The 11250-nt window shown below is 44.1% G+C and overlaps 1 protein-coding gene across 1 annotated transcript; it reads left to right on the top strand.

Annotated features, from left to right (window-relative positions):
- Positions 1 to 5806: 5806 nt before the first annotated feature.
- LOC147692306 (RNA-binding protein 4-like) lies at positions 5807 to 10164 on the top strand. The gene is made up of 4 exons (XM_086938556.1): positions 5807 to 5932; positions 6881 to 7294; positions 8048 to 8698; positions 9680 to 10164. The coding sequence occupies exons 2-3, from the start codon at positions 6883 to 6885 to the stop codon at positions 8689 to 8691; spliced, it is 1056 nt and encodes a 351-aa protein (XP_086794682.1). The 5' UTR covers positions 5807 to 5932; positions 6881 to 6882; the 3' UTR covers positions 8692 to 8698; positions 9680 to 10164.
- Positions 10165 to 11250: the final 1086 nt, after the last annotated feature.

Genomic DNA, 11250 nt, shown 5'->3' with positions numbered 1-11250 from the left:
GCCTTCTCTCACTCTCTTCTTTCAGTCACCAACTCTCTCCTTCTTTTCTTGCACTCTCTATTTTCCTATTGCCCTTTCTTTGCCCCTCTCTCCTTTTTCATCTCTCTCTTCTTCCTACCCTTCATTTCCATGTCTCCATTTCTCTCTCCTTCTTGTCTTTCTTCACAATTAACTCTGAGGGCCTGATGTACATTGCCAGACAAGGGGGGGGCTCTCTGTGTGTGGGCGGGGGGCTCTCTGTGTGTGTGGGGGGGGGCTTTCAGTGTGTGGGGGAGGGGCTCTCAGTGTGTGGGGGAGGCTCTCAGTGTGTGGGGGGGCTCTCAGTGTGTGAGGGGCTCTCAGTGTGTGGGGGGGCTCTCAGTGTGTGGGGGAGGCTCGCAGTGTGTGGAGAAGGCTCGCAGTGTGTGGAGGGAGCTCGCAGTGTGTGGGGGGCTCGCAGTGTGTGGGGGGGCTCGCAGTGTGTGGGTGTCATTTGCGAAAGATAAAGCTAGTGGCATTGCAAATGACAATGCCATTTATTTATGTTAAAAAAAAAACATAAATAAAAATAATGTCAAGAGCATTGCCAATAGCTCAAACTTTAACAAAGGCAAAATCATTGCATTGTAAATGCTTCTTTTATATATCCAGCGCAGCGCGCTTCAGCTGGAATAATGTTGAATCGCCTTTCTTTTGTTTGTAGCGCTTGCGTGCCTTTTTTCTATTTCTTTACTTTTTTAGCAATTCCGCCACATGCGCTTTAGCTTAAGATGTTTAAAGATAAAGCGTGAGTGCCGCGATTGATTTGTAATGCAATAGCTCTTGCATTACTGAAAGTTTTGAGATATTGGTGTTGCATTATTATTAGCAACGCCAATAGCTCAAACTTTCAGTAATGCGAAACCTGTTGCATTGCAAATGCTTGAATTTACTACAGATGAGGAAAACAAATTGAAGACACTTTGAATTTTACCAGTGGTATTTGAAGAGCAATTTGTTGCATTGGTTTTTTTAACTTAATGAATTGCAGAGAGCTATATTAAATGTGCTGTCAGACTTAATGGGTCAAATGATGTTGAAACGTATTAGTACGATGCCTGCTTTAACTTTCAAGCACCACAATTTTTATTCAGGTTACTTGTTGCCCTTTTTCCTGTTCAGGAGTGACGGTTTAATTCATTTCCATGTCTGTTAAAGAACACTTTTTTTCTTATAAGTTCTCTCTCGACTGTTGTTCTTAAATGCACGCATGTGGGAGCCTTCATTGCAGAGTGGTAGGACTGAGGCTTTGCAGCCAAAATATTTAGTACACTTCAATATTTTAAAATATTTAGTTATACTGAAATTATTTGTTCGTTTGGGGTCTCCTGTGTTTTAGGACGTATGCTTAGCGCCTTTTAAGAAATGCTGGTAGAGCCCTCTGAACATCCGCAAATCTGCAGTTTGCGGCCAAATATGAACGAGATGAGGATATATGTTTTTTAAAAGGGCCTTAAAGCGCTTCGTTATTGTAGAGATAATCGTCACCCAAATGGTATACTCAAGTCAGCATGCCTCAAAGATCTTATTCCTCAAGCTAAAGGGTGTGTGTGAATGTCTGATCTAACTAAAATGGTGGAACTAAAGTATTTTTATGCGGCCAATGTGATCAGGTGTACCACGCAAGTTTTAATTGTTTCTTTTTTTTCTATGTAAGCTATGCGCTGCTCTCCGATAGTAAGCTTTGCAGCCGGTATACTCAACCCTCCCCACCTCCTGTGGAAATAATATCGGCGATGAAAAGTAGTCGCACTAGATTAGATTCAACCATCCACCCTAATTTTTGGAATAATATCAATCAATCAATCAATCACGGCATTTGTAAAGCGCGCAACTCACCCGGGAGGGTCTCAAGGCGCTGGGGGAGAGGGGTATGCTACTGCTCGAACAGCCAGGTCTTGAGCTGCTTCCTGAAGGAGAGATGGTCTTGGGTTCGTCGAAGGTGGGTGGGGAGGGAGTCCCAAGTCTTGGCTGCCAGGTAGGAGAAGGATCTTCCTCCGGCAGTGGCTCTGTGGATGCGTGGTACGGTGGCGAGGGCGTGGCTGGTCGATCGTAGCTGTCGGGTGGGCGTTTAGAAGGTCATGCGGTCGTTGAGGTACTTGGGGCCCAGGTCGTGGAGAGCCTTGTGTGCGTGGGTGAGGAGTCTAAACGTATTTCTCTTGCTGACGGGGAGCCAGTGCAGGTCTCTCAGGTGTCCGGTGATGTGGCTGTGTCGGGGGATGTCCAGGATGAGTTGTGCGGACGCTTTCTGGATGCGTTGGAGTCTTTTTTGAAGTTTGGCTGTAGTTTCAGCGTAGAGGGTGTTCCCGTAGTCCAGTCGGCTGGTGACGAGAGCCTGGGTGACGGTCTTCCTGGTTTCAGTGGGGATCCATCTGAAGATCTTGCGGAGCATGCGCAGGGTGTTGAAGCACGAAGATGAGACGGCGTTGACTTGTCTGGTCATCGACAGGGAGGAGTCCAGGATGAAGCCCAGGTTCTATATTTGTGAGTAGTATATATTGCAATGGAAACTACTGCATCCAAGCAAGATAAGAGAGGCTATACCTTTCATAGCAAAAAGTACCATCATTTTTCACGTCTGGACTATTTGCTAGTAGATAGAGTGTGGGACGGGAAATTAAACAAGCATTGGCATAGCCAATAGGTCTCGCTTATGAGGCCTTATAAGTGTTTAGCCATGCAACAGTTGATGTTGTTGCACCAAGGATATTGTGCTGCATAACTAAATACTTATAAGGTCCCAAAAGCAAAACCAATTGGCTATGCCAATGCTTGTTTCTGTCTTGAAACGCTCCACATACTAGTTATTTTTGCAGATTGCTGAGGGATACAAATCGGTTTCTCATCCTGAAGGAAATAACACCTTGGGTCGGCACATAATTTAAGTACCCATCTCCTGTGGGGAAGATATTACAGGCAGGATTTCTCTTGCGCCCTGCAGTGCACCCATTGTCTATCTTGCAGCAGCGTGTACAGCTTCTGCTGGAACAATGTATAAGAAAAAGAAAGTGGGTTTCTCTGTTAACTGATTATCTTTCATCACCTCTGCAGTCTGTACAAACACCTGAGCGTGCCCAGCACCACCACGTGACCTCGTCCCCAGCCCTTGGCCCACCACACTACGTGACCTCGTCCCCAGTCCTCTGCTTACACACCTGATTCAGACCACTGCTCCTGGCAACTGTCTAAATCCTGCTGATGTCGTTTGTATTTATTTGAGCAGTTACTTAAAATGCCCAAGACTAAAATTGTGTTATTTTGGCCCTCTAAAAAATGCCCAAATACATTGTTAAAAAAAACTCTTTCTATTTCTTCTGGGAGCATGGATGTGTTGTACCTGTAATGGGGAAAGAAGAGAACCAATGAAAACCAAAGCACAGAGAAGCTGGAAACTCGATTATATGCAAAGTGGTATCGTTGATCCAAAACTAAGGGGCATATTACCAAGCCAGGCGTTTATTTGCGATAGCAGAGTACGTGCTCATCTCTTTTTTCATTAAACTTGTGCAAACAAGTACAGTGTGTAGCTTCGGTGCGCCGGACCATCGCACTGAGGCTGCTAACTTTACTGGTGTGACATTTTAAAATAATACTGCTTGCCTGCGGTCGCTGAATGTGTCTCACAGCCTCTCCTGAGGCTTGCACAGAAATCAGAAATCATGCTTCCATGCCACTACTGACTGCAGCGGCCAGAGTCTGCTGGTAGCTGACTAATTAATTTATGATATTGACCCGAGGCAGCCGAGCTCTGTGTTAGGGCCTCTCACATCCTGTTTTATAGCCCTGAGGTTCTGCAGTCTAAACACTAGTCCTTGCTCTATTTGCTCTTAATTCTCAGCAGAGCCATGTGACCTGCTTTCTAGATGTCCGCTTTTTATTGTTTTCGAATGGTGACCTCAGAGGCTGGTATTAGTAGTTACTTTACAGGCCTTACATTCCTGCTTACTGACTCTGTTGTGCACCTCACTCCAAGTGACCTCGTCATGTACAACAAACACCGCTTTAAAAGTGATTTGTTTTATTCTCCTTGTTTCACCATGCTCCTTATCTTTTATGTTTGCCTAATTTGCATTTTTCCTCCTTTTTTTCCCTGTCAATACATTGTACCATCCAAAATTCACAAGTTTATTATATGATCAGCATTGTACAAGAGAAGCAATCAAATAGCAATAGAATAAAACACATACAGCTAGATTCATGAAAGGAAATTGCGCTCGCAAAGGGCCAGATTCTGAGAATCTGGCCCTTTGCGAGCGCAATTTTTGCATTTGGGATTCATCATCCCAAATGCAAAAATCGCTATTTGCGAAATCGCATATTTGCGAGGAATTGCATTTAAGGAATCTCTATTAGAGATTCCTTAAATGCAATTCATTAATCAATTTTAAATTGCGAATTCACAATATTTGGCCGCTATTTACCACGAAGTCTGACTTTGTGGTAAATAGCGAAAAAATAGAAAATGCACTTTAGTGCATTTTTCTCTGTTGCATGTTACACACACACATGTCCTTTGGACATGTGTGTGCACAACACCTGTGTAAATTTGTATTTCAGGGGTGCTACAGGGTGTCCTTTGGACACCCCTGGCACCCTTGAAATCGCTATCCTATTTGCGATTAGCAAATTGCTAATCGCAAATAAGGAATACTCCCCATTCATTCCTATGGGCCTTTAGGCCCATAGGAATGAATGGGGAGTTATAATTTCTTTCGCGATTCCTACATGAATCCCGTTTTGCAAGTCCTTAATAGCGATTCCTTAATAATCGCTATTAAGGACTCGCAAAACGGCTCTTTGATGAATCTAGCTGAATGTGTCAAGAACAGGCGAATCGGCAAGGTCTTCAATGCTAAGTCATGTGAAGTGATGTTCGCCCTCTTAGCAGCCAAGCTTATATGTGACATTTTGATAATTTCATTATACTTATGAGTCACCCACGCAGGCTTTTGCAGCAGTTTTAAGATCGTTTGCAGCAGTTTTAAAATGTTTTTAGTTTCTCATTGCTCAAATAGGTCTAATTTCTGATATTTATACGTTTCCCTCGTCTTCATGGCTTGATTTTTTGCTCGCAAGAAAATATCACTCAAAGTCGTTGAAATGGCACACAAAATGATCCTAAAATTATGAAAATGTCACACATAGCAATCTGAAACCTTGGCAGCTATGTAAATAGCTTCCAAAACAAGTATCACAGAGTGCATTCCCAACTCTGCAGCAAAACTGATCATCAACTAAGATATTTTATTAATGTTGGGCAGTTAGAACACGTTATTATTAGCAAGACCAGTAGCTCATGCTTTCAGTAATGAGAGACCTATTGCCTTGCAAATGCTTGTCTCTGCTGCCATAAAACCTGGCTAGATTACATTGTCAAAGCCAAAATCGCTCGCAAAGGCAAGACCTATTGGCAACGTATAATGTTGTGAAGATCAACTGACCTCAAGTCAGAGAAACGAGCCTTTCCCCTAAAATAACAAGCGCAGCCTTTCGCTAGCCGAGACCTAAAAAGTTAAAGTTAGGTGGGGCTGGATACGGAAGAACAGCCATTTTTTTCAGTTATTGAACACCGCCCAGTTTTTTTTTGTTCGTTTAAACAGCACAGAGAGATTAGCCAACCCATGAACACTTTCCAAAGATACTTGATCTAAGTCTGCCTAATTTGCCAACTACTTTTATATTGGCTAACTGATCCGAGGACTCCCGCCTACAGTTGTGATTGACGTATACCGTGATCCATTTAGAGTCAGTAAACAAAGGCCAGCCGTTAATTCGTGACCAATGAACAGAAGCTGACTGCCCACTGTGGGCGGGCCTATGTGAGTTCTCCCTCTTGTGAGCGCCGGGGATACCGCCATTTTCTCTCTTTCTCCTTCGGTCGTTCGGGGTGGTGGACGTGTACCTTACTGCTCAGGTGAGTCACTTTTCTGACCTTAACATTTTTTCCGTGGGGTTGCAGCGTGTCAGAGGGGGTTTCTTCCGATGGAGGCAACGGGTTACAATGGTAGACGAGGGTATGATATTTTGGGTTTTTGATGTCGTTGGCAATAGTTTCCTCACATAGTCACGCGCGCCATTTTAAGTCTATGTGTAATTCCTGTTGTATGTTGGCTTAATATTTATTGAAATATTTTGTTAGAGTTTAGAATTCCTCCTAAAAACATGATCCCGCCCAACGTATGCGCGTACTGCTTCTATCTTCGCTAACCACCACAAATGACGCATCTAATATTATTGAGACTGTTCCTTGGACAAGTCCTTATTATGATTGTACGAGTGGTGTATGGGCAAAGATGCGTTGTTGGCTGGACGTAGTTTTAGGTAATATTGTTTGTACCGTTCACACTCTCGAACTACTTTTAGGCGGGGATTGTTGCATTCTAACTGTCTTAGTGTATTTTTGGGGGGGGGTTGCCATGGAGCCTCTCCCGCGTGCCCTTTTGCAGAATACCGGAAGACAGTGTTGGTTACTTTGTGCTTCAGAGTGGGGGTTGGTATACAGATCCGGTCACGTGTTCTAACCAATTTCTCGCAGTCTAAAATGGCGCACGCTGTTGCTTCACTCGAATTGCTCTGAGTTGGGGCGGCTCCTGATCAACCGCGGGAAGTCATGTGAATGGGGGTCCACTTCATCCGCGAAATGAAAATATCGAGTAGACAGTCCGCTTAATGTACAAGTCGAGTTAAAACCTATCCTGCTTTTTTTTGTAAGTCGGTTCTTCGTAAAACGCGGTAGTGTACTGTTGTGTAGGTTTTTCTTGAAGGGCCCAGACCCAAACTGTAATGTAAAGCTACGTTTTCGCCGAAAATAGTTGATTGATTGTTGTTCACTTTGTGATAACGTTTTTTTTCTTTTTTCCAGAAATGGTTAAAGTTTTCGTTGGTAACCTGCCTCGTGAGGCAAAGGAATCGGAAGTAAGGGCCCTTTTTGAGGAGTATGGTAAAGTGGTCGAATTCGACATCATAAAGAATTATGGATTTGTACATTTTGAAAAAAAAAGTGCTGCTGATGAGGCTGTCAGAAAACTCCACCACCACAGACTTCACGGTGTCACCATCAACGTAGAGCTCAGCAAAAGTAAAGCAAAAGCCTCCACCAAGCTTCACGTCAGCCACCTCAGTACCAGTTGCACCAACCAGGAATTAAGGGCGAAGTTTGAAGAATACGGATCTGTGCTCGAATGTGATATTGTGAAGGATTACGCATTTGTGCACATGGAACGCGCCGAGGATGCTATTGAGGCAATCAAGGGTCTAGACAACACAGAGTTCAAAGGTGAAATTAACAGACAGTGAAGTGGTATTTTTACGATTAGCTAGTGAGGATTCCCTGGAGCCAGTAAAATGTCACACTAGATCTTGACTTGAAATCACTGAGGTCGAACAATGTCAAGTTAACGTCATGGGTACCAGTTAATCTGTGCAGGGGTTGGGGGTCTGAAATTTCAACCTTAAATTGTTGGAATTTGCTGTTTTGGACTAGCTGATATCAAAGTAATTTTTAAACTAAGACCACGCTAGAACCACTGTTCATGGTTAATCTGCCCGAGCCTCCTAAATAGTCACCCCTGGGTTTTCTCAGTGGCTTAACCGGACACTGGTCGGTTCCACGCCAGTTTCTCCAAAACGCCAGAGAATGCTGTTAATGTAACTAATGGCAATCGATTTCAGTTCGTTTTAAACCACGTTTTAGTTTGCAGCGCCCTAGTTAATTTATTTGGATCGATTTAGGTGGTATGATTGCACTTAATGAGCGAAGATTTAGCATTTGTCAGCTAAAAAGTAGATTTAAAAGTATGCCTTTAGTTATGGAGCACCTTATGTTGGGGTACTGTGCAGGTAAGGCAGTATTGCATGGCTTTTAGTGCTTGGGGGTCCGCGATTATGATTTTGATTAAAAGCTGTTAATAAATGTTTAGTATTGCCTTATGTTGTCTGTCCGAATGTTGAACATGCACATAACTGACGACTGAATTCTGTTTCTACATAACGTGTTACATCAACTATTCTTGCGTCTACTCTCTTAAAGGCAAACGGATGCATGTGCAGTTGTCCACGAGCCGACTTCGGAGTACACCCGGGATGGGAGAAACTAGCGGCTGCTACCGGTGCGGGCGAGAAGGACACTGGTCCAAAGAGTGTCCAATAGATCGTACAGGACGTGGGCCTGAATTTCCGGACAACTTTGCTGAGCAGTTTGCGCCGTTGCGAGCCCCTGAGGCGTACCCGCCTGTACGAGCCCCCTCATACCCTTCAGGGTACACAGACCGTTTATATTATGATGATCGGGATCGGTATGGAGTGGTCGACTACTACCAGAGATATCGTGCAGGGGCTTACAGTGCTGCGGCCTTAGAGCCCTATGCTGATCGCCGGTTACCCCCTCTGCCACCAATGTCATCTACATCTCTGAGAGATACTCTCTCCGCTTCCCTAGATTATGAGAGACGCCTGGTCTCAGGTCCATCAACTTCCTATACAGCTTCCTACTTCGGGCGAGACCGCAGCCCTCTGCGCCGCACCTCAGCCGTGTCTACCACTCTCGGAAATGGATACGCATACGAGCGTACTCGACTGTCTCCAGTTTCGTCGGTCTCTCGGAGTGCTCTCTACGACCTTCCTCGGTATGGGCGGGAAGCGTATACGGAGAGGCCGCGGTACACTGCATATTAAGCGCAAGGTGAGTCAAATTTAATTGGTTTTAGTTTTGAGGGGTGCGGTTCTTTTGATTTGGTGATAGTTGAATGCGATGCTACTAATGCCACCAGCCACAGCGAGTTTATTTTGAGGCAGAAATGGGAACAAAACAGAATACGCGTTTGTGTGTTAAAGTGGTGGTGGTGGTTCGGGGAAACTGGCTGAAGTTTGGTCAGTAAATGCTCCTAATCCATTTAGAAAGGACCCAAGTCAGCATTGTTAGGAATAGTTGCCCTGCAGGTATAAATCAGTGCATTCCTCTACTCGCCATCTCATGAAATGGGGTAATTCTAACTGCATTGAATGCAGATGGGGGGGGGTTTGAGTTTGATATTGGGGCCATGCTTTGCATTGGTTACTTTGCCGCTTGTATCCAAGTTGAATACACGTGATGGTAGAGGGCGGTCAGAACATGGGATCTAGAGTTGCTTATTAAACTTGGGATTGTGTATTTAATTACCCCGCTTAGGAGTTATGAATGCTCAATTCCAATACGCTAAAAGGACTCAATGTTCAATTTTTGGTCGCGTGTATACGTTATTTAATTGATCGCTTGATTTGAAGTACATCTAAGACTGCTTAATGGTTGACCATGCTTAAATGTGTATTGGGTGGGCGGTGGGATGGGAACCACTTGGGACAATTTTTGTGTATGGTTGCTGTTATGACCAGTTAGCCCAATCGAGCTAAAGCAGCACGTACCTTGGTGTCAAACCCATCCCACCTGCGATTTTCAATAACAAACTTCAGTCACATTGTGGCTAAATCTCTAATGTTTGACTGAAGGTTGGCGATAGTGACCGGGCGGTGTAGCGAACTCCCAACAAGCGGGGTTATCGGCAAGTCCTGTGGCACTTCCTATAAGTGTTATGCAATTGGCCCTCTTCGCCATGACTTCCCTTATTAAGGAAATAGGGCTAATATAAACTTGAATTTTCAATCTATTGTGCTTTTCTTTTTCCAGGTAGAATAAACGCAGGCTGAATCTCGGGTTGCTGTCGCGTAAGAAAGTTCGCATCTTCATAGATTGTCGGCGGCCACGTTGCATCGGACGAGCCTGTTTTTTATGGACTGTATCTAATACTTACAATTTTGTCATTTCTCAGTTTTCTTCCAAAAATTCTCGTCAAATTCATGAATCGAGACTTGTTTTTTTCTCCTCGTTATTTGTTTCTATATTGTTGCGTGATGTTTTTATTTCGCTGCATTTTTATAGTTAATGAAGTTTCAAATACATGTTTTCGAGTTTAAAAAGTGAATCGGGATCGTCTTGCTCTAATTCTTTAGAGACAACAGTCTGCATTCGTACTTTCAATTTGATCTGCTCAGAGGGAGGAGGGACATTGTTGCGGCAATGGGGTCTGCGCGGCAGGATTTTTGTGCAACTTGTCTTAACGTGATTGTTATGCCACATTGTTCAAAGTTTAAAATAAACCTCCGTCAACATGGTCCAGTTTGTTTACTCTTGAACATTTATTTCAAAGCTGGTGTCTTTTGTTTCAGTATCTGCTGACTTCTCGTGGGATAAAGTATGCCAATAACAATAATTTCCTTTTGCGATTGAAAGGAGTGCAGCTGCACCCCTCCCCTATCATAAAGGGTAACTTACCGTCTTTCCCTTTCCATCCACCTTGCTAAAAGTTTCTGTGTGAGCGAAGCCACCCATGACTCCATACTGCATGCATTTATCACCAGCCCATTTATACCGGGCAACTTCTGTCACTATTCCACTTTATTTAAATAGGCCGCATGTTGACGATGCACGTGTTCATGACCCTCAAAGCCCCCTTTTACTTATTTTAACCCTGCTTCTACAGTCTCGGTGATCGTAGAAGTAGATATCACTCGTACAAGCATATGTTTGGTAAAGTTACAAACCTCAGTACATGTTTTCAGCGATTACAATTTATGCATCTCCTCAGCTGTGGTATCTGTAATACGATGCAACCCTGAAATTTCAGTGTGGGGGCACCGGCAGATCATTCTGTCTGCCCCGCCCCCCTCCCCCCCCCCCCCGGCTCCTATTGCAGACCCGTCCCCACCAAACAATTAATACTTTGACTTTATTGATCCATGTGATAGTCACTCGCCACCTCATTTTTAACATGCTACAATGTGAACTAAACGCCACGTCTTGAAATCCGGAGCATCTTCCCCCTCAATGTAATTCCACACTCCTTGCTGAACCATTTCCCAGCAGCAATATCCTCCCAAACATAGCTTTACTATTTTCTCTCATTAAAATCCTTTAGCTCCCAGTTTTCTTCCCATATCAGCATTTGTGGCAGAAAGCGTTCAGTGTGGAAAAAGTCCGGTGTTATATAGATGCTATTAAAACATTTCACTATGATAAACCTCACGAGTGACCACCTCTCCAAGCCTTGCATGGCGGGGTGGATTGTTTATCCCAAACCAGTACTTCATGCTCCTACTAGGGGGCATGTGCCGCTCGTAATAACACCCTTGGAATGCCAAATACAGCAATTTACGCTACTCCAGATTTATGAAGCTGCACAAGGTGGCCGTGATAATCAC

This window comes from Lissotriton vulgaris, chromosome 9 (assembly GCF_964263255.1).
Source record: "Lissotriton vulgaris chromosome 9, aLisVul1.2, whole genome shotgun sequence".
NCBI lineage: Eukaryota > Metazoa > Chordata > Amphibia > Caudata > Salamandridae > Lissotriton > Lissotriton vulgaris.
This window is presented reverse-complemented; position numbering and strand designations above follow the sequence as displayed.

Coding starts and splice junctions, on each gene's coding strand:
- LOC147692306 (XM_086938556.1), top strand. CDS start 6,883: ATGGTTAAAGTTTTCGTTGGTAACCTGCCTCGTGAGGCAAAGGAATCG. Junction 7,295..8,047: donor AGACAACACAGAGTTCAAAG/GTGAAATTAACA, acceptor ACTCTCTTAAAG/GCAAACGGATGCATGTGCAG.